Genomic DNA, 25,840 nt, shown 5'->3' with positions numbered 1-25,840 from the left:
TTATGCTGTGGGAGGAGAAGGTCGAGCATGTCTTAGTGAGCGTGTGCTGACCGCTCGGTATAGGGTAGATTTAATTAATTTGGAAAACCGGGCTAAATAGACATCTCAGGCCAGATTGCTCGCCTGATTGAAAGAAGTGAAGGTAGTATTTTCTGTCATGAAGAAGGTTTTGTGGATATTGCTAATTACTTATTTCAGAGAACTAATCAATAAAATGAAATTGAGCGAAATCAAATAATTTGGCCAGTTGTTTCAAGAAAGGAGCTCTGACAGGCTGTGGTTCGTGGAGGCAGTTGTGTCATCTCCACGTGAAGCTAAGAGTCCCTGCCGTCGTTTGGCTTCACAAGGGTTCTGTGTGCTTTTTCTTCTTGGGTTGAAATTCTTGCCTTTCTCATAGGAGATATTTATTATTGCTTCCCAAAAGTGTCTGGAATATATATTGCCTTAAGCTGTGGGATGAAGTTTACTCATGACGATTTACTTCTTACTGCGTTCCCACAGTGTGCGAGCTGTTGTTCAGATGGTACACATGGCGGTTCCTGCCCCCCGAGGCCAATGCAAAACTGTGTCTTCTGTGCACATCACAGACCCGGGAACCGCACCTGCCTGCGTGGCCCCCCATCTCTGTGGGCTCTTTCTCTTTTTGTTTGCCTGGCACAGTAATATTTCTTTGTACTCTCATGTTATTTTTGTAGAAAAAGTTGTGTTATACCAAGTAGAAACTACTTTACAGTAATAGTAGTTAGTTATTTTAGTTCCACGTTGTTTAAAATTGATAGAATGACTAAACCTTCAGCTAATATCTACTGTAGGATGATTTAGAGATGGTGTAATTACTGTGTTGTGTTTTCCAGTTTATTCAGAGGTGACTTTAGACAAGTAGTTCTACTCTGCCAGACAATTCTTTTCTCTAACTATTGTCTGTTTAGCTTTTCCTTCATTATATATGATCCTGGGATATAAAGTTTGCTTGGTTTGTTGAAATCTATATATGTAATATTAAAATTTTTTTTAAAAAATATAACTTTTAAGTATTAAAAAGCTGCTCTTGTCTACCAGCTTTTGATGAAAGGGTGACACTAAATTGCTCCAGAGCCAGCAGTTAAGAGGAAGAAGAGCAGAGGGTCTAGGTACACCCTGGACTGGGCTCCGTTCCCCAGGAGCTGGGCAGAATCCTCAGGCTTAGTGTTGAGAAGGAAGTTGAGGCCCCCTCAGTGCACACGCTGGAAGCAGACTCGCAGAGGCGCCCAGCCGTGCCGAGCTCGCACGTCTCCAGCAGCGGGCCCGAGCCAGCCCCGGCTGCGCCGCCTGGCGTGCTGCATGTGTACATACAAAGGGGAGCCCTCTTCTCCAATCTGGGAAGACCACAGGCCACCCAAAGGACGCCAGCATTGCCAAGTGGGGTCAGCTAAGAAAAGGAAATCTTGATATTGGGCACCACAGAAATGATTCATTGGAGAATCTTTGTTGGATATTTCATAGAGGCTAAAATATAATACACTTGTCAAAAATGTGATTTTGTGGGAAACCACGTATCTTGGGGAAAACACTGGAATTGATGTGTGAGAGTGGGTGAAGTGTTGGCAGAGGTTGCACAAATCCTACATTGCTCTCCCTGCTGCCCCTCTGAGCAGTGTGAGGGGCCTGTCCTGGTGCGGGGTGCGGACAGGGGCACCTCCCCAGTGCCTCTTGTATCTGAGCCCTCTGCCACATGTCGGGGCGGCAGTGGAGATGGGGTGCGGGCCAGGGAGCCGGACCTCACCATCTCGCTGTGCTGCGGCCATCGTGGGACTGAGCACACTGCAGAATCACACAATGAGTCCTGGACATGCCCTTTAGAGAGGGATTTTGCTCATGAAAAATATGGTGGGAACCACTTATCTTGGGGAGGACACTGGAATTGATGTGTGAGAATGGGTGAAATATTGAATATATTGGAAATATGGCTGACAGTTCTAAAGCTCTGTCATAAATCTTAGGCTTGCTGGTTATTTCGGTTAGTTTAGTAATTTTATTGATCTGTATCAGATATGTGCCAAGAAAGAATTTTAGGAGGTTTACAGAAATGTACATACTTATGAAAATGAGAACTACATAAGAAATAGATGAGGGACTTAGGTGCAGGAAGTAAATGAAGCTGGTGTTCCACATAGGGGCACACGCTTTCTTTAAAGGGGCTCGAAACAGCCCAGCAGTGCCGCAGAGCTTCTTAGTGGCCACGGGTGTGATGGGGTGCACAGGAACGGCTCCAGGCATCGCTTGGGCTTTGGTTTGAGTGCTCTGTTTAACAGAAGCACATTCCCCTGGCTGTCAGGTCTTTAGAGTGAGACGGAGACCTTCTCAGGGATGCCTGGGGAACAGCCGGGGGCTTAGTATATACAAAGGGCAGCAGATCTCCAGACAGTTCGTGGAAGGGCTCCGAGCCCGCAGAGAAGGGACTAGACGCAGGTTGTCTGTACAGCTCTAGAGCTGCCCACTCGCTCCTGCCAAGTCAGAATCTGCATTCCTGAGACCCCGTGATTGGCTGCCCGGAGTGAATGAGCTCTCCTGGGGTGCATTCCTCCCCAGCGCTGTCTCTCCTCATTGGGACTGGGTCTGGCTATTGTCTTCCCAGGTCAAGGATTTAAAGCAGTCTTGGTCCTGGGTGTGTGGCTGGCAAGAAAGGGCAGCAAATTCAATTTACTGAGTGTCTGCTCTGCAGATACAGTATGCCAGGACTCAGGGGAGGCAGAGAGAAACAAGGCCTCAATTCTACCCTCACACACCTACAGAATAGGGGCAGCCAGGTGTCGGCAGCGATCCCACATCTTGTTCACTTGAGCTGCCCTTTGCTCAGCCATCGCAATTCCACGAGTTTATGGGCTGCCTGGAGTAGTGCTTCCTTAAGATTTCCTTTACGTCAACTTGGTTCTGATTAAACACCAGTTGTAGACTTGTCCGAAGGAATTCTGGTGGAGGCAAGTGTTTGATATTTGATATGTTCATTTTATTTTTTCTGTTATGTGTTAGTTTAATCCATAGTTAATAAACTTTTATCTAAACTAATCTCACCCCAGTGCATATTCAGCCTTGGAGTCAAACAGCCCCATCCCTGTTACCCACCCACCATGGGCGCTGGGAAAGTCACTTCTGTGTCTTTGAGCTTCAGATTTTTTGTTGTCAGAGAAATGAATGTGGCTAATTCGCAGGGTTCTTGTAAGAAGATTAGAGAAGAAATAACCAGAGAGCCTGGCACACACAATGCAGGAATTCTCAGGAAACAACCAGTCCGGTTGTTAGATTGAGTTGTGGGCTAGTAATGTGAAAAAAAAATTGTTGAAGTATAGTCTGTACCACTCAGTGTCCTGAGTGTAAGAAGTGTATTTAATAATTTTTATAATGTTGGTGAGGATGTGGAGAAATTGGAACCCTTGTGTATTGTTGATGGGAATGTAAAATGGGGCAGCTGCTGCAGGAAACAATATGGTGGTTCCTCAAGAAGTTAACTGTAGAATTACCATATGATCCAGCAATTCCCCTGCTAGGCACATACCCAGAAGAATTGAGAAGATGGACTCAAATAGATGTTTGTACACCAGTGTTCATAGCAGCATGATTCGCAATAGTCAAACATTGGAAACAACCCAAACGTCCATCAAGGAATGAATGGATAAACCACAAAACAGGATATATCCACACAGTGGAGTATTATTCAGCCTTAAAAAGGAAAGAAATTCTGGCACATGCTACAACATGGATGAACCTTTTAGACCTTATGCTCAGTGAAATAATCAGACACTAAAGGACAAGAACTGTATGACTCCACTTATAGGCAGTACCGAGAGTAGTCAGATCACAGAGATGAAAGCAGAATGGTGGTTTCCAGGGGCTGGGCGGAGGAGAGGGAGATAATTAGTGTTTAGTGGGGACAGAGTTTCTGTTGAGGATGATAAGTTTTGAGTATAGGTAGATGATCACACAACATTGTCAATGTATTTGATGACACTGAATTGTATACTTAAAAACATAAAATGATAAATAGTATGTGTGTTTTACCACAATAGAAAGACATATATTTGATAACTTTTAAACTTAAGGACTATCTGGGATATTGTACCTAACCCACCTGGTCATTCGTCCAGCATGGCCCCACCCAGGTCTACTGGACCAGCTGCCTAGAAGCCATCCCTGGGCAGGAGGGCCTGAGGAGGAGCACGGTGCCCTCCCTGTGGGTGAGGGAGATATGTCGTAGCCTGGGGTCTCCTGCAGACCCTTGGGCACCACAAAAGCAATTCCAGAAACTCTCCTCGCCTTGGTGTTCAGAATAGGAAAAAAATGAAAAATATAATATCTTGACGTTCTAAAGGGCATTGTAAAACCAGGGAAAGTGACAATCCAGTGTTTTATCAGGATGCTTGTCAATACCTTCATGAGTAAGTTTGTGTGTTTCTGCCTTCGGACAGATGCTTCCAGGTTCCACCTGACTTGCCTTTGTGCCGTCGTTACAGTCAGTATGTTCTCAAGCCTGTGGATAGTCTTGTAGAAATGGAGAAAATGGCAGTATCCTTTTTTAAAAGACTTTAAAAAAAAAAGATAGGCATTTAATGTTAGCTTGCTCACTAATCAGTTAGGTTCTCAGAGTTAAAGGAGTAGTTTATTATCAAAGCTTTTTCATTCTGTGACAGTCTGCATTTTTCTTCTAATTCAAGGTACCTTTGAAATTAACATCACAGATTCATGATATTTTCATCTGTGAATGTTGTTTGAATTCATTCTGCTGTAATTTAGATAAAATGTACCAGCTAAATTTTGCATAACGTTCTCAAAGTTTACATTTTTGTTAGTTTTTGACATATACTATAGAGGTTTTCCTCATGGTAGAAGAACATATGAGAGAGATATGATTACATCAATCAATTATTTGAACAAAGATTGGGTATAGCTTACATATGATTTTGTAATAATCTGTATTTCCAAGGAACAATATTTGCACAATACTTAGTCATTGTGTCATTTGTAGATAAATTGGTTATGAGTTGGTCTTTGTTTTTATTGAAACATAGATTCTCTGTATAAATGTGGATTTTATGTATATCTTCTCCATGTATATAACAAGTGTCTCAAATCAAATAACTTGAACAAAGATGATTTTTCTATATTAAACATTAAATTTTTATTTAAACCACTAAAATTCCTCCTAGTTTAATCCGATGCCTCCATCCTCTTTTGCATACAGTGAGCAGATCCCAGTACCCAGAAATGGCTTCACTGTATCCCTTGCTGTTAACACTCCAGCTGATTCGTGGACTGATTCGTGTTGGGGGCGGCACAGGATTTCCTGAGCCCTGTCAGTTACTGGGGTGCCGTCTGACTCTAACGTGTCCCCAGCAGACTCACATGGCCTGGGGTGTGATCTGCCCCTCTCTGCTGCCCAGCTCCTCAGTGGCCAGGGGACAGGGAGGGGGGCAACCCAGGGCCAAGGGAGTAGAGGAGGTTCAGGGGCGAGCTGACCATCCAGCAGCATGCCCTCCTAGAGGTGCAACATGGCCCTCTTTTCTCAGAGGTCACGTCTCAGAGGTGCAGGGCATATGCATGGCCCATGCCGCTTCCTTAGCCACACGTGGAAGCCCAAGGCAGAGGCAGAGGGCATCCCGGCCCCTGCTTTGGGCACCGAGAGCTCACAGTCCAGCTGGGGAGATGGTTTGAACAGGGTGAGACATGCAGAATGCAAGGGAGAAAGGCCTGATTCCGTGTTCGTGACTACACTTGTGAGTCAGTTCCAGGAGCTTAGACTGGGAACGGATTTCCGAGAGGACCAGGTGAAGGACATTGCTTCTCTGGATAAGCTATGTAGGTTACCTGGGGTGGGCATGGGAGCCCAGTCCTGCTACTTTATAGTTCCACATTCAAGTCGAGTCCTTAAGTTGACTAATTAAACGCAAAATGGGTGCTTGCGTAGTAACTACGCTCCCCTTGATAAGGGTACATTTGAGCGTGACAGGGCAGCCGGTTCTAGATCTGGCTCAGTATTGGTCTATCTTTGAGTGTGGCCAGCATTTAAGCCTTAGCTCCAGACCTTGACTTCTCGAACCATTGTGTGAGCGGTTTGACATCAAGGGGTAAAAACTGCAGTGTAAGTGTGGGTCTCTAGATGGTAAACGCAGGTGTACCTTGCAGAACGTTTCTCTGAGGAGTAGAGTGACCTGCATTGACCGGAGGGAACCTCTTAACGTCAGGGATACGTTCTTCTCCCAAATGTACATTTGAATGTCTCTGCTTACTACTAAGAAATTCATGGTAAGTGAAAGAGCAAAGCAGCTGCTCCTTGAAGGGTCTTTTTTTTCAGTGATGAGTGGTGATCATCAGGGACAGAATGGATTCCTGGTGAAGTCTTTGAAAACTTGAATTCTGTCTAGGATGTCTGCGTGTTGGGGTGCGACTAGCCTGACTCCATGTTGGTGCCTGGCTTAAGCATCTACCTTGTGTATTAGTTCTTTAAGCATTTGACCGCTCCCCCCAGCCCCTCCTGCCGTTTGCACAGCTCCACTCAGAAGCTCCATTGGTGGCCCAGCTCCTTGCCTTCTGTGTGGCGGGGGAGCATCTCGTCACAGCTGACGTGCAGCTTTGCTGCTGGAAGCATGTTGCTATGGAGGGGTACGTTCACAGTTGAGATCCTGTTGCAGGGGTTCTCGGAGAGGCGTTGCTCACCAGAGCTGGGGAGGGTTAGTAGGGGCTGTAGACATAGCGACGTACCCCTGGGAGCCTCACTGTGGGGTGGAGCGCATGGACGGGGCAGGCGTGTCCTCCTTCCTTACCTGGCATGGCACCTCCAGAAATTGGGTGTGATTAACGGAGCCGTGTGAGGAATGGGTGAGAGCTGGCTGGGCCCAGGCGAGTCACTGAAGAGCAGAAAGGAAATCACGGAGCAAATTACTCTCCCTTTCCAGATGTGGTCAAGCGTCCTCTTAAATGGAAATTCACTGCTTCAGACTTTCATCAGATTAATTTTAATAAAAAACTTGAATCAGTACGAAGCAACTTTGGAAACAGGTGCCCTCCCCTAAATAACATTTTGTGGATTTGGGTCCTGTACTTCTTGCTTGTTATGAAAGTGACGGACATTGGTACTTACTCATTTTCTTCCTCTTTGGAAACCCAACCAGATTTTTACTGTTGTTTTGATGGGTCACTAATATTATGTACACCCATAGCAAAAATGGATGGAAGTGAGCCATCGTGAAAGTGGAGACCTTAGAGAATTTACAGAGTGTCAAAATGCAAATCCCAACTGTTGGAAAATATGGGGTTAGAAACTTCAGTGTCTGTTCACTGGCCAGCTCTTTGATATCCACACCTGTGGCTTGAGTGTCATCAGGTGGGAGGCTTGCTCACGCTCCAGCCTCAGGTAAGCGTTTCAGTGCTTTGAGTTGACGGGCATTGCCACGCCTGGGCCCTTGAAATGATCTCATACCCAGAGCTCAGCCTGGACGTTTCCCAGCCTCTCCCCATCCTAGCTCCTGGACAGCACGAGGCAGTTTCTGAATGGACTGTTGAGCATATACTTCCAGTGTCCTTGATGCTGCTCTGGTGGGTGGGCTGGCTCCCTCTGCTTATTTCCAATAGTCAGGGAAGGGGTATTGTTACAGGGAAATGTTTCTGGTACCGTGGAAAGCCATCCCCAGCCTCAGAAAGGGCTCTCGGGTGCATGTCATGAACTTGCTCACTGTCCACCTCCCACTGGCCTCCCCGCTACCCGGTGGTGTCTCTGCCTTGCCTTAGTGCTGACACCTGGGCTGCTCCAGCAACTTTCTCCACCTCCTCTTACCTTTTGACCGCTAAGTGCCTGGTCACTGTGTTGCTTTCACATTCACTGGAGAGAAACAGGAACAGCAGATGCTGGCATGCACACACACAGACAGAGGTGGTGTGGCTGTCCGCAGGCCAGCAGGCTTGGATTGGTGTTCTCATGAGGCCACGGAGAGTGCTTCCTGGGACCCGGGAAGCCTTTGAGGGGTTGCTGCGTGCTTTCTTGTGGGCTGTCTCATTAGTCCTCATAGTGTCCCTGTTACAGAGGAGGAAATGGCCCGAAGAGGTCTCCCGTATGCTCAAGGTCACCTGCCTGAGTGCCTGCCTGGGTTTTCTCTCTCCAGGCCCAGACTCTTCGTCCCACCGTTACTCCAGGGGAAGGTGTGTTCCCAACTGAACTAAAGCACCACAGCTCAGGGCTGGTGCTGAGTGGGTATCTTCCTTTGGGTTTCCGACAAAGCTTCCCACCTGGTCCCTAAGAGATGGATTGTTTCTTTGTCACCTACATTGAGGATGGAACCTTGTTCCGAGGATGCTCTAGACATTAGGTGATTCCAGCACACCCCTGCCTGCCTTACTCAGAGACACCTGACGTCTCCATGGGCTTCAGCAGTGAGTCTCCCATTGGAGGGAATGCCCTCTCCGTCCTTGCATTTGAGGCAGCTTTCCTGTGCTGAGTGGAGTCATGAGACTGGGTCACCACAGTCCCAGGATGTGGCATAGGCCACCTCCTGGGTGCTGCCCGTCGGCAAGACACGTGTCATGGAGGGTCTGATGTTGATGCCCTGTCTCAATATGCTGTTTGTAACAATAGAAAACAAACAAAATCCCCTACTCCGAGAAATCTTCCTTTTGGCAACGTGTCACTGTTTACTTGTTAACGGATGAAGTATGTGAAGATAGTTTACAAATATTAAGGTACCAAACGAGTGGAAAAAAGGCCAAGTGGTGTGTATTTCCTGGTTCGTATTATATTTACTTGCACACTGTGTTGAGGGTCGTCACTCTGTGTGTGGTCTGTTCTTCAAGGAGAGCCTGTCCCAACTCTTATCCTGTCACTACTGATCAGCTGCCCCCCTGCGGCCGCGCTGACTGACGGGTCACTTAGAGAACCTGGACAATGACATCATTGTTCTGTGAGCCCTGGACTAACTATAAATTATGTTTTAACTATTGTAATTAAGACTTGGAGATACTGAGCTGTCTTTGAGGGGAAGAACCTGTCCCCTTCTCCAGAGGAATAATTACTTCTTAGAGTATATGGTTTTTGAAGAATTTACCATAAGATAAAAGACTGGTATTTTATTCTTGCATTTATTAGTATTTAATCAAATGGAAAGTGCACTTTCAGTCTGGAACTCTTGGCTTCAGCCACAGGATTAGACTGAATTATTGTTTAAAGAGTAAAAGGTATAGAATTATATGTTCAAGTTATCAAGCCTCTGATAGGTTTTGGGCATAATGTGACTAATTTAGAACATGAAGTTTCCTGCCTCGGGTTAATCATTCAGAAGCAGCGCGCGTGTCGGCGGCGGCCTGGCCTTGTGGTGGGGATGGCGTCTGTCCCTCCAGGAGCCTTGTGCCGTCAAGGCCCAGCTCGTTCTCGGCCGCTGGAGCATGTCTGGAACATAAGGCTCTTCCGTCCGGGACGCCAAGTCATAAATCACACCACGCTCCTCACCCAAGAATCCTGCACCACAGAAACCCCGCATCAGGGACCGGAGGACTTTGTTCTGTGGTCCTCAGTGATGTCCAGGCGTAGCACTTGGGCACACTGGTGGCAGGCCTTTCTGAGGCAGTGCTTAAGAAATTCCAGAAAACTTTTGTAACCACATCTTGGTTAAGGTTGTGGTGTTAAAGACAAGGGCTGAGCACCTGGGGGGGAGGAGCAGGGACACTTGAGAGTCCCGGTGTCCCTGCTCCTCCCCCCAGGTGTCCCTGCTCCTCCCCCCAGATGTCCCTGCTCTGCCCCACCAGGCGCTCAGGTGCCCCTGCTCCTCCCCGCTAGGCGCTCAGGTGCCCCTGCTCCTCACCCACAGGCGCTCAGGTGCCCCTGCTCCTCACCCCCAGGTACTCAGGTGCCCCTGCTCCTCCCCCCTAGGCGCTCAGGTGCCCCTGCTTCTCACCCACAGGCGCTCAGGTGCCCCTGCTCCTCCCCCCAGGTGCTCAGGTGCCCCTGCTCCTCACCCCCAGGTGTCCCTGTTCTACACTCTCAGATCTTAGCCTTGAGCACCTTGCGGACTTTTCAGAGTGCACCCCAGGAAATGCTGATGAAGGGAGTGGGGGACTGCAGAGGTTGGGAGAGGGAGAGAGGAAGTAAGGAGGAGGGAGAGGACAGGGACAGGTGCATCTGGGCCAGTGGAGACTGGCAGCCTCCTTGCTTCGGGTGGCAGCACCTTCCGTGGGTTCCCTGAGAGCTGGTCGGCTGGGTCGTGTTCCAGGTGGGGCTGTGCTCTTCCTGGCCACCGCCAAGCTCTCTGAGGATTTCTCTGGAGCCTGTTCAGGAGTCTGGGTCAAACAGTATTCACTGTGCTGTATGAATCAGTGCAAACAAGGATTTGGTTATTGAACCTGGAGACGGCGTTATCGTGACTCCCCCGTGTTGGCTAATTATATCACTGACAGAAAAAGCACGTTTTTAACGTGCAAACTTGATCCGTGCACAGGTGGAACACTCATTGACTGAGCCCTTCTTGCCCGGCCTGATTGCACGCAGGCGTGTGTGTTCTGATGCTACAGGGCCCTCCTGGGGCAAGGGGAGGTTGATTTTGAATCCCGTCTTACTGCCAGGAGGAGAAGCCTGAGAGGTCTTCGCTTTGCATCGGGCCGGCTTGTGCTGAGGTGCGTGTTCTTCAGAGCTCCGGTGCCTGCGGAAGCAGCCCAGCCTGGCCTGCTTGGAGCAGGAATCTCCGGGCTTTAGCTGCTTTGTCTAATTGGAAAAGTTGATGTTTCCCTCAGATCTTCCTGCGTGTTCTAACCTCTTCCTTATTCTCTAAGAAGTCAGTTAAACTTTGCCCAACTGTCGAGGCCTATAAAGGATGAGGTTATTTTCTGCCGTGACATATTTAAGCTGCAGCTTCCCAAGACGTAATGGTTTTAAGAACTGACGTATCATTTTGAGCGCCAGCCTGCCACCCTCTTTCCTCCTTCATGACAAACTGTCACTTGCGGCTCAGGACTTAGTTGGTGCCTGAAGTGCTAGGACATTTCCAGGTTGTGGGGAGCGTGCTGTTGGCAGGGCGAGATGCAGGACCTGTGGGGGCCTTGTAGACGTCCAGGGTGCCCTGGGGGCCAGAGCCCTGTGGGTAGGCACCCTGCCATTGCCCACAGTCAGGGGAGCTCTCCGTCCTTCCACAGGAGGGTTACTTTCATCACTGATGTCAATTAGCTTGTGCAGTTCTAGCAGGGGTGGTTAAAAATGAGGGCAGGGGCCAGCTCCGTGGCCAAGTGGTTAAGTTCGCGCGCTCCTCTGCGGCAGCCCAGGGTTTGGATCCTGGGCGCGGACATGACACCGCTCGTCAGGCCACGTTGAGGTGGTGTCCCACATCCCACACCTAGAAGGACATGCAACTAAGATGTACAACTGTGTACAGGGGGGGTTTGGGGAGGTAAAGCAGAAAAAAAAAAATGAGGGGAAATATGTTATTTTCTCATTTTTTTCTTCACGGTAGATTATCAGCAGATCATTCTTGGTCTTACCTGAGGTTCAGTATGCTAAGACATGACGTGAGGGTGTCACGAGATTTGGGGTGTCGTGGACTTGGGTCTCAGTGTGTTGACCAGATTCTGTGGGCTGCTCTCGAAGCCTGTGCTGTGGGGGCGGCAGGTTCCTGTTGTGGAGGGCGCAGCTCCCCAGTTCACACGAGACTTGGGGTTCCCTTCACTACGGAATCTGCTTCTCTTTTCACAGGTTTCAGGGATGTTAAGGATCTTCTGATTTGTTCCTACTATAAAAAGGGTCAAGGAGCACTGTTTGTTTTAAACAAAGCAGCCACAGTCCTGTCAACTTTGAAACACGAGAGGAGGTGGCCCTGGTGTTTTAAGTGGTGGGTTCTTACTTTGCAGGACTCGGCTACAATCTGGCGGCCGAGTCTGTCCACCACACGCTCCTCAGAAGCTAGTGGTCCTGGAGTTAGGGTCAGATTCCCGTGGTGGGTCTCACCACCCCCATAGACTGTCATGGATTGTGGCATCGCTCCCACAACATCGGGTGCTCAGAGGTAGTTTTGGCATCTCCTGTGGCTGAGTCTCCGACATAGCCTGCTGCACTGCAGAGGAGAAAGGTGTGCCCAGGAAGCTGCCCTGGGGCCGCTGGGCCCTCACAACCTGGGACATGGGCAAGGTGGAGCAGAGAGTGACCTAAAACCAGAAATGCGGCTGCCTGTTGCCCTTCTGGGCTACCTCACAGTGACAGAAGTGCCAGAGCTCTAAGGCCTAGAGCCCTGCCTCCCTGCCTGTTCTCTCCGGGCCTGTCCAGGCCTCACACCTCCTTTTCGAGGCCCAGGTGCCTCTGGGGTGCTCAGGCTGGCTCGTGTCCCTGCAGCCTTGCTGGCATGCGGCTCTGAGAACCGGCGAGCAGGATCAGGCAGGGACAAGGGAGCCTGCCAGCTCTCGGTCCCACCCCAGGGCTGGCTGCAGCCCTCGAGGGTGCTGGAGGCCCCCCTGGAGGCGGGCTCCCATGCGCCCTGGTCAGAGGCCCCAGCATTTTGACGGGGGCAGAAGCAGGCAGGAGAGTGATTCTGCCCGGTTCAGGATTCCTTGCTGATTTTCCAGATCCTGCTCCACTGTCTGCCGACGCAGAGTGCTTGTTTGTCCTCTGGGCTGGAGGCTCCTTACAGGTCTGGGCTTCATTCGTTTCTGTAACCTGCGTTCCTCTTATCCTCTGGGGGTCTGGTCTTCGGCTGGCAAAGAGACGGTTTGTTGTTAAAGAGTCGTTTATCCTTCACAAAGAAGTCAGACTTCTTATTTCAGTGAACTGCCTAAAAAGGGACGAGGCAGAATACCCTGAGCCGACAGGGCCGCAGAGCGGAGCTTTCCCATCTGTGGCCCGAGGAACCTCCCAGAGCAGGGGCGCTCCTGAGGGCCTGGAGGCCTGCTGGAAGTCTCCTCGTTTACCTTAACAAAAGTGTGGTTTTCCCATTTTATCCCTGTTTTGATATTAAATGTTTTCTTCCGCAAAATTAAGTAGCTAGGACCTGCACAGCTTAGCCTGTGGGTTCGCCACGCCGGTCGCGCCTGTGGGTGCGCACACGGGCGTGAGCATGCTTTTGACACCCATACGTCCCATTTCGTGGGAAGTCTGCAGACTTGACTCTGGTCTACAGTGGCATGGTTAGGAGGAAGGCTTTTTCTGGAACCTTTAGGTGATAGTTACTAATAAACTTTGAAAAAAGACCTTTATAGGCCTTACTGCATAGTGTTCTGGTATCGTGCACCAGTTTTCGGCTGGATCCAGAGATATTTTAGCTAAATGGTTGGAATGGTTATCTGAGTAGTTATCACCTGGTGATACTTTTCAAAAGTGCTTGAGGTTCCGGCAGATCTCTGGAGCACTTTGTTAAACTGTACACACTGTGTAGGTTTTGTGTGCTTTCTCTGTCTGTGGTCTGTCTGTTCACACACGCAGCAGCGTGCATTCTGCCTGCTCCTCAGCCAGTTCCTGTGTGACTGCGCAGCCCACAACGGTGTTGGAGCCGCAGGACAGGAGAACGGTGGCCTTCCTGCACACACACGCTCAGTTTGATAATATGAACAAAAACGAACAGTTGGGAAAGGAAAGCTGAGTTGTATTTTAAGTATGAGTCTTAAACGTAGACAGGCCTGTTTTCATCTAGGAGTGATCGTTTTGAAGAACCGGCGGGCAGATGTCTTCGGATGTCCTTCTGCTTCTCAGCTCTGGCGCAGGCCCGCTCTCGTCTGTTGTGTCATATGCTGCACAGAGCGCGTTTCTAAACGACCCGTGAAGGCTGCGCGGCTCTGGTGAGACGCCCGTGTAGCAGGGCCGCTGGCCGCTCTCTGCCCTGGCCCCGGCTCCCCGGGGCTCTTGGATGACCAGTGTTCTTTACAACCATAGTGGCGGTCGTGAGGAAGGTGCTGTGGCGCGCAGGGCCGGCTCCAGTGATGGCTGTGCCGAAGGCCCACCTCAGGTAGCGGGCGGATCCCGGGCGCCTGTGTATACGCTCAGAGCTGGAGCAGAGCAGGGCATCCATGGGATTCCCATGCTAGCAGTCTTTTAATGTGAAAGCCTGGTGATGACATTCTAATGCAGATTTTTTCTCCATTCATGTGGGCATGTAGCTGAGTTCACAGAAATTTAGCAACAAATGAGGAAAATCATTTCCCTTACATGTCAGGAGGCTTTGGAATAGTTCTCTTTTTAAGTAATAAACTTCATGTTTTAAATCAGTTTTAGGTTCAGCAACATTGAGCTGAAGGTACAGAGATTTCCCATATACCCCCCGACAACCTCCCTGACTGCTATCATCCCTCACCGGGGTGGTACCTTTTCCCACAGTTTACATAGGGTTCACTCTTGGTGTTGTACATTCTGCGGGGGTTTGGACAAATATCTGATGACATATATCCACCAGTGTAGTATCATATGGAATTGCTGCCCTCAACGTCCTCTGTGATCTCCCTTGTCACCCCTCCCCCTCTCCCTATGCCTGCAACCACTGATCTTTTTGTCTCCGTAGCTTTGCCTTTTCCAGAATGTCATATAGTTGGAGTCGTGCAGTACGGGGCCTTTTCACATTGGCCTCTTTCCCTTGTAATACGTATTTGAGATTGCTCGCTGTCTTCATGGCTCAAGAGCTCATTTCTTGTTGGCGCTGGCTAAGCCTCCGTTGTCTGGATATGCCGCAGTTTGTTTTCCGTCCCCTTCCGTAAGGGCCTTGCTTCCAGGCCGGCAGTCATGAACACAGCGGCTCTGTGTGTTGGGTGCAGGTTGTGTGGACCTGGAGTGTTGTTTCGTACAAGCTTTGCATCCGTTCTGGCTTTGACATACCAGATAGCAGTGCCAGTATTTTGTGTGGCAAAACCACTTCAGTCTGCTTCAGCCCTTTTTGGTCGTTAGAGCGTAAGAAACCAAGCCACACTTTGGCTGTCTGTTGTTGAAAGTGACCCAGCAAAATTGGACTCGGGAGGCCTGGCATAGGGGCCCTGTGGGCGGCGTCTTGGCCACTGACCTTGCCTCTCCCCTGGGTTTTCCTGGCAGGGATCCATCCCATCTACTTTCTCCTCCACCCTTCACAGCCGGGTTAGTTGGGAGGCGATGGGTTTGAGGTCTTTTCTCTCCTAGGATTCTGACCTGTGTTTTCTGATTAAAGTACCTCCTTGTCTGGTGGTTCGGTGGGCTGCTCTTGAGTGCTGAGGACAAGGGTGCTTCCCTGGTGCTTTCTCCTCTTCTCTGTTCAGCAGGGAGGTTGCAAACTGGTTTTCGTTTTATACGGGCTTTCTTGGTGCCAGGAGGCAGCCGGACACGGCTGCTCTGCTCTCGGGCTCGGTGCTTGTGTGCCAGCCGAGCTCCCACTGCCCAGGCGCAGCTGATGGGCACACCAGGGCCTGTGCGGCCGACTGGTCGCCCCTGGATGGCCTGGAGCTCCACCTGGGGCCACGTGCCCGCTGGGCTTGGGCGGACCCTGGGCAGAGAAGTAAAGCAGAGGTCTCGGGACCTTGCCTGCGAACTGCTCGTAAGAAGGCAGGTGATTTCCTCCTTGAGCCTCTTTCTGGGCATTTTCATTGGTACTGAGACTAGAAATGGTTAAAAGTGCATACACAGCTGCCAAGATGGTTCTGAAAGGACAGTTTTTGGATAGCTCTGGCCAGCCTGGAAAACTGCAAGTAAAGGAGAAAGAAGACAGTTTCTGTCTCTGGGTTTCTTGCTTTTAATACAGTGGGACCCCAGCCTCTGGCACCAACTGCTTAATTCAGAACATGGTTGTTTAAACGCCATTCATGTTAAAAGGGAGATGAAAGGAAATTAACTTCATTTTTTTCAGAGGTCTCCAAATAGGCATGAAAAATCATTTTTTTTTTCTGCCACCAATTAATGTCAGCCAGTCTTGTGGCTTTATGTGAATGCCACGATGACGATGCGGGGAGCTGGGCCCTGTGCTCCCTGAGAGTGCCAAGTGGGCAGCTGGCCGGTTACTCCTGTGCGTGTCCTAAATGCAGCCCACGGGGTGGCCCCCGTGAAAGCCAAGGAGGCGGGCGGTACCGTGTGCCCAGTTCAGCCCGAGCCCGGGGCCTCCGAGCCTGCGAGTGACTTTCCTGTTGTGTGAGCAGCCCTGTTGCTGCCTCCGGGGAACGGTTGAGACCTGGCTCTTTGAGCCCCCAGGCCCCTCTATTGTCGTCTGACATGCCGGAACATTTGGTTTTAGCGGATCTGAAGCTGGTGGGTTTGGGTTTTGATGGTGGCACTTGTTCCCTCTCCCTTTCCTTTGTGTCCCCTCCACGGGGCCCTGCTCCACGTGACTCCCCTCAGGTTCCAGTGCTCCTTCCGGAAGAAAGGCCTGAGGGTCTCAGGACCGCCCTGTTTTATGCGACTGTAAACCTTGTGCTCAGGAGGAGTAGATGGTTGGGTTTGTGCGTTTTTCCCTCTTTCTTCTGGCTTGGAGAGCTGTGCGGCAGACTGTTAGCTGGAGAAGTTCTGTTCCTGAGCCCGAGGACGCATGCACACTCACCCTGTCCCTCATGGATGTGGCTACGTGTCCCACACAGCATACCTTTTCTTGGTGCATGACTTTCTCGGGGCCGTCAGTGTTGCCGTTTGCCCTCCCGCTCCAGGTCCTCCCCGCTCTGGAGCTGCCGCAGCAGGCTCTGCTAAGACGGGGGTCCTCTCCTTCCTGTGACCCAGGCTGCCTCCTTCCGTTTCCCGGACACCCTGTGCTGCTCCTAGCACCTGCCTGCCACAGTCTCTCCTCTCCTCTCCCCTCCTCCAGAAAACACCTATCTGCCTTCCTATGTTGGCACCTCCCCCAGGAAATCTTCCTGGACTCCTCAGGCCACCAGACCCCCAGCTCCTGGCTCTCGCTAATCCTGGAGTTCTTCTGAGCCCTTACCGGAAACAGAACTGAATGATTCGTATAATTAGCTCATTTTTACCATAAGTGTTTCCTAAGCACCTGCGGTATTGGGGCACCATTTTAAGTGTTGGCATATAGCAGTGGATCCGTTAGGACTAATCTAGGTTGAAGAAAACAGGAATTCCTTGGAACGCTGGCTTGAAACAAACAAGCTTTCTTTTTTTCACACCAATACAAGTCTGGTGGTAGATAACACTGGTGTGCTCGTGGCTCACAGGCTCAGGGCAAGGGGCTCTCCAGTCTCTTGGCCTTTCCCTCATGTTCACCAGATGGCTGCCACAGCTCCATGCGTCACGTCTGCCTTGTCAAGGAAGGGAGAAAGAGGGGAGGAGATGGTACCAGCCACATATGATTTTTTTTATTATTATTAAAACGGGAACTGTCAGTAGACTTTTACTTTCTCATTGGCCAGAGTTGTCACATAATGTTTGTTACCTGTATTGGAGCTTACATTCCAGTGAAGGCAACACATAGCAATTAAACAGAATACATCTAATGTAATTTCATGTGACATAAGAGTTAGAAAGGCAAAGAAGGGAGGGAGGAGATGAACTATTTTAGGAAGGTTTCTCTGAGAAGGTGACGTTTGAGGAATGTGAGTTAAGTGATAGAAGCCATTGTGCAGGAGCGTGAGCAGCAGGTGCAAAGGCCCCGAGGCAAGAGTGATACCCCGGTGCTTGAGCAGCAGCAAGGGTAGTGTGAATCCGGGGTCCTGGTCAGAGATGAGGCTGGCAGGAAGAGAGGGCGCCTCGTGCTGGGGGCTGCTCAGGTCTAAATGCAGGGCCTTCATTCTCATTGTGACGGGAAAAAAGAGATAGGATCTGATTGGCTTTCAAGCATCTTCATTTTATACAACCCTTTTTTTAACTCAAAACATTTTCAGACCTCAGAGCTTTTATTTCACTCAGGAAAGTGTTAACAGTCCTTTGTTTTACAGGCAGGAGATTAGGAGACAGTGATAAATATAGGACATTTGCTATCATCGTTTGTACTTTGTCACGTTGGATTTTAGTACAATTTTTTCTGCTTGTAAGAAGAACTCAAGTTTACTGTAGAAAACTCAGAAAATGCAGGTGATGAGAAATATTTTCAATCGTTCTACCCCATCTATATTGATTTTTTAAAATAAGCTTTCATTTTGGAATAATTTTAGATTTATGGAAAGTTTTTTGCAAAGACGATTCAGTGTGATTTGCTTTTTGTGGGTAGTTTTTCTCCCCCACTAGACGTGTTTGTCTTGTCCCAGTTGCCAGCACCTTAGCCTGGTGGCTCATGCATGAAGGGCCCTTGAGTATTTGATAAACACCTACTGTTGTTATTTATTGCTCATTATTAGTCTCCCTCTGCCTCTGTGCTGGTGGAGATGTCATCCTTCCTACCTGGTCGGTTCCACGGCCTCCTCGACGGCTCTCTCTGCTCCTGCCCGTTCTTCACAGCTGCCCAAGGAAGCCTGCCGAACGGCCGACCTGGTGGATTCTCCCTTGTTGAAAGCTCTGGGGCTTCTCAGGGACAAGCCAGACTCCACGACCAGCCTGGCATGGGCGTGTAGTGGGATCTGGGCTGGTCCCGCTTTTCTCTGGAGCCCAGGCCTCATCACTTGTCTGCCCACGTCCCTGCTGCTCCATCTGCACTTCTCACCTGGCTGCCCACGTCCCTGCTGCTCCACCTGAAGTCTCACCTGGCCAGCTCCTTACTAGCAGTCAGCTCTCTGTCAATGTCATTTTCCCCCAAAATTCTTACCTGTCACTTCTCCCCCACAGTGTGGCCCTTCTTCCCCATCGTGGCTGCCCTCCCCACCCGGCAGTGGCCTCCCTCTGAGTCCCACAGGGCCATCAGGAGCCTGCTTGGCCCTCGACTTGGTGCCTGGGCTGTAATATTGTGGGTTGCCAGTGAGCCAGTGTTTTCACTGGCCCTTGTCCCCTTCTTGGCTCACTTCTTGGGGTCACGCTCTTGGCTTTCTCTGGTGAAGCCAGTGAAGATCCTGGTGGGACTTCAGCATTGGAAACTGATAGTGGGTTGGTCTCTGGAGCATGGGGATGTTGCTGGGGGGCATCTGTAAGGGTCTGTCATACCCACACCACTCAGAATTCTGTTGGCTTCTTTGTGCCACCATTGATCGCAGCCAGCCCCATGTGTGTTTGGCATTATTCCTTTCCAGGCAGTGCCTCCCACCAGCCTGTGTTGAGCCGCTCTGGCTCCCCGATGCATTGCCTGCTATTGAAGCCTCGCTCTTCTTCCCACCTGGTTTCTAGCCTCTGTGGGTCTCTCCTGGTGTCTGCGACACCCCCATCTAGTCTGCAGGTGTCCCTCCACCCCTCTGCTGGCCTGCCAGCTCTGCCGGATTTGTCATGCATGTATGCTGTAATGTGCTTGTACTTCAGCCCTGGGCTTTCTGTCAGCAACACTGCCTGCCCTGCGGAGCGCCCAGTGCTCCTGTCCTGGGGCCACGTTATCTATTACATGCTAGGATTCAGGATTCAGCCAATTGTCACTTTTGCCCATGGAAGGACTCCGTGCCGCATGTCCTGGTTGTCTGTAGGAAAGAAAGTTGTGTGCAGGTTTCTATGGAGTCTCAAATTCCATTCCTGGCAGGGTTGATTTAAAACTATGTTAAAATTGCCACTTTTCTCTTTTTGGCAAAGTAGCAGTCACTGGGTTGTGGTGATTATTTTGACTAGTAGATGGGCTTAAACCTAATGGGCTTAAAAATCCCAGAGGTGCCAGTGAAAGTGCAGCCCTGCCAGACCGTGCCCAGAGGAGCTGGGCTGTGGGTACCAGGCATAGTCTTAGGGGAGGTGGCCCCAGCGAATCCTCACGTTCAGGGAAGCCAAAGTGGCATTCGATTTCATTTCTCGGCATCAGATAAGGAACTCTGAGAAGCTCACTTCCTCAGACATCACACAACTCAGTGACCAGCTGGTTTGATGTGGCCAGAAGTCATGTATGCCACTCAGTCAGAACTTAGAACTCGGTCTGAGTTTGAGCTCGCTGGTTATCCCAGTGATGGGCTGATTGTCCTTTGTGCGTTCTTGGCATGATTCAGATGGAACTTCCCTGCCTTGTGACTAACTCAGGGTGACCTGTGAATTCAGGAGGCGTGGAGGTCAGTGGAACTGGTTCTTAATGCCAGGAGGACAGCTTGCCCCTTGGCATGAGTTTAGAGCAGGCTGACCAGGGACCATGCCACGTTGCTGGGTGTGTGGCGCACGCTGGTGCTGGTCATGGGGGCAGCACGGTGGGTTCATCAGTGGGCAGGCCAAGCTGCAGAGTCCTTTTGGTCCAGTTCACAAATGCAGGAGCTGCAGTGCTTGGGCCTTATTTGGTTCCGAGACAGCCGTTCTGGGTCAGGCCTCATCAGGGTTGGCTGGCAGCCCTTCCCCACTGCATCCCAGGCTGATGGCCTCCGAAGCTCAGCCCATCCTGTCTGTTTTTCAGAGCCCAGCTGCCAGACGATGCTTGGTAATTTGCAAGGCCCTTATCTCCAAGGAGCCCGCGGGCCTGAGCTCTCCACAGACCTGCTCCTTGCTCCCGTGTCGGGGAATCTGAGAGGCAGACCCTTGTGCCCCTGTGCCCTCAGCCACCTCCATCGCCCTACCCCTGACCCCTCCTCTGCACACTTGGAAGTGCCCCCCACTGTTCCTTGGAGTAGGGCTGAGGGTTGGGTGTGTCCTGTGCAGGACGGAGGGCCTCTCCCCAGGAGCGCCTGGCCACCCTGACCATTCTCGGCTTTCCCTGTATTCTCCACTTGGGCTCCCAGAACAGCGTGGTGAGTTTGGTAGTCGGTCTTATTATTCCTGTTTTATTGACGAGAAAATTGAGGCCGGGGTAGAGGAGTGGACATCTAATGTTCAGTCCTCCTGGTTGGGGTGCGTGCCAGTCTGAATTTCTGCAGCGGTGCTGTGCCCACGCCCTCTTGCGGGGGCTGGTATGATCAAAGCCCTCCTCTGCTGCTTGGCAGAGCACACACTAGCCTGGCCCCAGCGCCAGCTCTGGGCTCCTGCCTGGGCCTTGAGTTGGGGCAAGTGACACGGAGGCTGGGCAGCAGGGAATTGACAGTGGCTGTAACATCCTGTTTCCAGGGGCAGCAGTGGCATCAATGTTCCTGTATGCCTGCAGTCCCTGGTTGTCCCCACCGATGCTTCCTGAGTTTCCATTTTGGCCGTGGTTGGACTGTGGCCAGTCTTGGTTCCTATGGTTTTCTGAGTCTGCTTCTCCAGGCTTCCCAGAAGTTCTCTGAGTTATGGAACAGCTTTTCAGTAAATTGATTTTGTGCTTCGATTGGCCTGTATCAGTTTCTGATGCTTCCATTAGGAGTCCTTCCTGAGACGGTGGCTCGTGGCATCTCCTGCTCCAGGTCTGAGGTATGAGCTTGGACATGCTGAGAAACAGCCTTCAGCCTGTCAGAGGCTAGTGCTTCTGAGCAGGGGCTAGGTAGGAGCCACAGGTCCCGGTGAACATGTTTGTGAGAGTGAGGCAAACAGACGTAAGCTGGCTTCTGCTATAAGACTGCTTGGAGCCCTTCACATGCTAACGTGCAGGGTGGGTTTCCTGGAGGGTGGAGGGCATCCAGGCTTCTCACTGTGTCCCCAGGCCCTTCTCCGAGGAGTCTTCTGCAACACACTTTGGGACATGCTGTGCTGGACTCTTAGCCTGGATGGTGGGCGCGCTGATCATCCAGTTCACTCATCCAATTGATAAGCCCTTTATGTGTGTGATACACCTGCCCTCAGTGGGACCCTGGCTCGTGGCAGCAGTTTCCCTGCCCCGGCATCTGCCAGCAGCTCGGTGTGGTGGGAAGTGTCCACAGACGTGAGGGCTAGGGGACAGCAGTTGGTTCTGGCTCTAAGAAATGAGGGAAGGCCCCTGGAGCTGGGAGAAGGGGTGGCCATCCGCTCTTGAAGGATGGTCAAGATTTTATGCTGTTGGATAAAATTTTGGGGAGGAGAGCAGAGCATTCTGGATGACAAGATTAAGGGCCAAGGGTATATAGTTAAAAAATCGATTGTGGCAGGGATAACCATGATCCCACGTCCTTCCTGGAACTTTCTCGCTAATCCTTGTGCTGACCCTGCGATTGGGGTATCATGTACCTCCAGATGGAAGCACTTGTGGCTCAGAGTTTAGATACTTTCTCCAAGTGACAGGCTATGGGTGGGGGCCACTCTGTGCCCCCTCTGCCTAGTGTGATCCCTGCCCCCACGTGGTGAAGCGGAGGGGATGGGAAGACTCTGTGGGTTTTTGTCCCTCAGGCAGTGGGGAGCCTTGGAGAGTGGGATGTTGAAGGAGTGTAATATATTGGAGGGCGTCTCTGATGTCAGGTGAACATCTGATCAGGTTTCCCAGCAAAATCTCGTGTGCACTCACTGGGAACTGCAGAGGAATCGTTTCAGACCCCTGTCAGTGTGCACAGAAGAGGAGACGTTGAACGGGGCGGCTCTGGAGCCTGGGGGCTTACAATGGAGTCTTGGGAGTGAGGCCTCCGCACTGTGTGGTTCAGGAATATTCCTTGGGGGTGTAAATGTTCCTTTCTCCTGTGGCTGTGGGGAAGATGGAGGGAATCCGTGTGTGGTGGTAGGAGCAGGGGACGGCACAGAGGAGGGAAGAGAACCTGGGGCAGGGGCGATGGTGGGTGTGTTGAGGCGTCACAGTGAAGCAGACACCATGGTGCAGGCTGGACAGGCCGGGAGATGACGACAGTCCAATTGAGGGGACCATGGTGTCAGGTTCTAGAGACTCGAAGCTGTGCTGCATGCAAGGGGCGCCCAGGGACTCGGGGTTGAAGTAGGAAGGATGTGAGCACGTGGACCTTGAAGGGCTGGGAGACCTTTTCTGTAGAGGGCCACATGGTAAGTGTTTCAGGGCCATGTTGTCCCTGTCACAGCTAATCAACTCTGCCATTGGAGCCTGAAGGCAGCCACAGCCGGTATGCAAGCAAATGAGCATGGCTGCGTCCCAGTAAAACTTTATTTACAGCAGCAGGCGGTGAGCTGACTGCTGCAGCCCTTGGTGCAGTGAGCAGTTGATGTCTTGTTTGGGTGCGGGGAGTTTGGCGTGGGAAGAGCCCAGCTGTAAGGAGGGCCCTGAGGGAGTCCTTCCTGGTAGGGGGGAGGTGATGAGGGTCTCTGGGAAGAGCGGGTGGCAGTGCGAACTGAGACGGATCAGAGCCAGCGCTTAGTGCACTGCCGGTGTGTGAGGGCGCAGGCGAGGGTGGTGCCGGGCAAGGAGACTTCCTGGGGAAGAGCCATGATGGATGGTAGTGCTGTTCGCTGAAACGCTACATGTAGGAGGTAACGTGGATTATAGTTGGGACAAGTCGGTTTGAGGTGCCCCTAGGACGCAGGAGCCCTTTGGAGTCAGGAGCTTGGAGGGCCATCTCGCACGGGAAGGTGCCTGCTGTCGCAGTCGGTGGTTGTAGGTGGAGGTGGAACTCCCGGAAAGGAGGTGGGTGAGGTCAGGGAGGGGGCGCTTCTCAATTGCGGCGGGCCCCCAGAAGGAGTCCCTGGGAGAGGAGGAGAGCATCTCGAAGGGCTTGTTCTGCTTCAGGTAGTCGCACGCACAACCCTCTCTCAATTTTCCGTCTTCTTGCCTCCTCCGAGTCAGAGGGAGTTTTATAAAATGTCGGTTTGCCTGGACCCCGTTCCTGGCTCCTCACGGCTCTTAGTGCATCTGTTGTTTCTTTGCTTTTGCTATGTTGACCAGAGTTAATATCTATCAAAATTAACATGGAAGATACATCACAGGATAGCATTTGTTCATTTCTCTGAATATAGATAAAATATGTATGCTTTCCAAAGCATGAGAGTTTTATTCCAACATGCATAAGCTGCTCTGACCCCCTGCACACACAGGTGCCGTTGTGTGAGTGTGGGTTGAACCTCACTCCACTTCTGTAGTTTATTTCATAATGCTTTATTTATTTTTTGGGTTTTTTTCCTGAGGAATATTCGCCCTGAGCTAACATCTGTTGCCAGTCTTCCTCCTTTTTGCTTGAGGAAGAGTTTCCCTGAGCTAACATCTGTGCCAATCTTCCTCTGTTCTGTATGTGGGATGCTGCCACAGCGTGGCCACTGACAAGTGGTGTAGGTCCGCGTCTGGGACTGAACCCAGGCCGCTGAAGTGGAGTGCACTGAACTTGAACAGTAGGCCAGGGGACTGGCCCCTCATAATCCTTTATTTTTAAGTATACTCTATTCAAAATAGCAAGTGGCTTGTCTTCAGTTTTCATTGAGAAAGTTGTCTCGTAATTGTTTTATTTTATTAAAGCAAGGTTAGCTTAGTTTTAGGTACTGTTTAAAAGGAGCTCTTATTTCAGCTTCCTTCAACTATGCATTGGTTAAAGACAAATGAGAAGTGTAGGGAGGTAGTAACTTAAGGAAGTAAAAGGAGAGTGTACTGTGCTCTAGGTAATTATGCTAATATTCTGTCTTCAGAGTAGCTAGAGCGTAAAAATGACACATTATATGATTAAATTCCAAAAATGGGGGAAAAACTTTGGAAGGTCTTTTATGTCTTAAATAACTGGTGCTTCTCTTGCCTTTAAAAATGAAACAAACGAAAAAAAAGGCTGCTGTCGCTTTAAAAGTGACCAAACTTTTGCATATACTTTCTTATTTGCTTTACAAATTGTTTCTCTCTAGGTACCTGGGAGAATGGACAAAGTCTGTGACATGAAATACAAAATGATGGACAGCCCTTTGGGGAAGATCGAGCTCTCTGGTTGTGAGCAGGGCCTGCACGGGATAAAGCTGCACGGCAGGAAGGGCGCCGACACTGAGTGAGTGAGAGTCCTTGATACCTTACACCATGTTTGTGCAAAACAACAGCAAGAGCTGATATGGTTACTGCTTGTTTTCCACTGATCACAGGGTAACACGCAGCCGTCCGCTGCCACTCACAGAAGTTAGCATCTCTAAAATGATTGCGCCATGACTCTTCCACTTGTCAGCCTCTGTGCTTGCTGCCCAAGAATCCCCCACCTCCTATTAACCACAGGGGCATAACCTTTGGTTGGCAGCTCCAAGACGTTTCATTAATGTATTCATGTACAGAGTAATTGATCCTGAGCAGTGTACATTTTGATTCAAGAAATTTGAGGTGGGAATCTCTCTGGAAATTTAGTGAGAGGGAAGTGCTTGCTTAGTCTTGATTTTTAAGTTGGGACCAGCCTTCAGTGTTCCTCGAAGTCTGTCAGGTGAGTTTCGTACTAAAGTCCTGGAACTGCTTAATCAGGAGCTCCTCGGCCCTCTTAGAGATGTTGTCGGACCGTTGGTGTGTGTTTAGCATGACGTTAGGGCATTGCCAATTCTAACAGGACTCAGTTTCTCTCTGTTTGAACAATCTCCATTATATTTCTCTAATTGTAAAAACATAAAAACTTTAAAGCACTCCTCAATGTTTTGTTCTGAAATGTAGCATTTAGTTTCCTCCAGTCATCGATTGTGAGTAGTTGTATTAAAACTGCAGTTCTCGTTATTTCTGACAGAAGAGAAAAAAACCCCACTCCTATGCACAGTGTTCATCTTAACTGGCTAATAAACACAATGCCAAGAACATTGGATAAAGAAAATACATAAGAAACATAAAAATTGATTTTAATGGACCCCTGTCAGAGACAGCCATAATGAGCACAAGTGTAGTAATAAATACCAGTTTTTGCCTCCACTGTCGAGATTTTTCCTGTAGAGCTGCATGTTACAATCAATAGTCTTTTTTAAGGCCAAAAAATAAGCAAACCTTTGAACTATATGAATACAGTCTTCTCTAGTTCTATGAGAACCATCTGGCTGTAGTGTTCAGAAATCACAGGCACCAAATAATTTATAGGGTAAAATGTCATTTTGTCTTTTAGCATGTTCCGTTGCACAATAAATCACAGAAATTATGTGTTGAATTTTTTTTTTGTTTAAAAAAAGTGACTTTGGGGGAGAAACAGGGAAAGAAAAGCATCATAAGAGATGTTTAGTTAAATG

The 25,840-nt window shown here is 50.0% G+C and overlaps 1 protein-coding gene across 8 annotated transcripts in view; it reads left to right on the top strand.

Moving 5' to 3' along the window:
* The window catches only part of MGMT (O-6-methylguanine-DNA methyltransferase), a 300,883-nt gene that overhangs the window by 40,663 nt on the left and 234,380 nt on the right, over positions 1 to 25,840 (top strand). For 6 of the 8 annotated variants that reach the window (XM_014733367.3, XM_023637016.2, XM_070250877.1 and 3 more), the window contains one exon: positions 24,509 to 24,645. In XM_014733367.3, the coding sequence (XP_014588853.2) occupies positions 24,509 to 24,645 (137 nt within the window). Of the gene's footprint in view, positions 1 to 12,340; positions 12,624 to 24,508; positions 24,646 to 25,840 lie in introns of those variants that run through there. The other 2 variants (XM_070250975.1, XM_070250834.1) reach the window with 2 other exon arrangements.

This window comes from Equus caballus, chromosome 1 (genome assembly GCF_041296265.1).
Source record: "Equus caballus isolate H_3958 breed thoroughbred chromosome 1, TB-T2T, whole genome shotgun sequence".
Classification (NCBI taxonomy): Eukaryota; Metazoa; Chordata; class Mammalia; order Perissodactyla; family Equidae; genus Equus; species Equus caballus.
The sequence above is the reverse complement of the archived record's forward strand: the minus strand, read 5'-3'. Positions and strand labels throughout refer to the sequence as shown.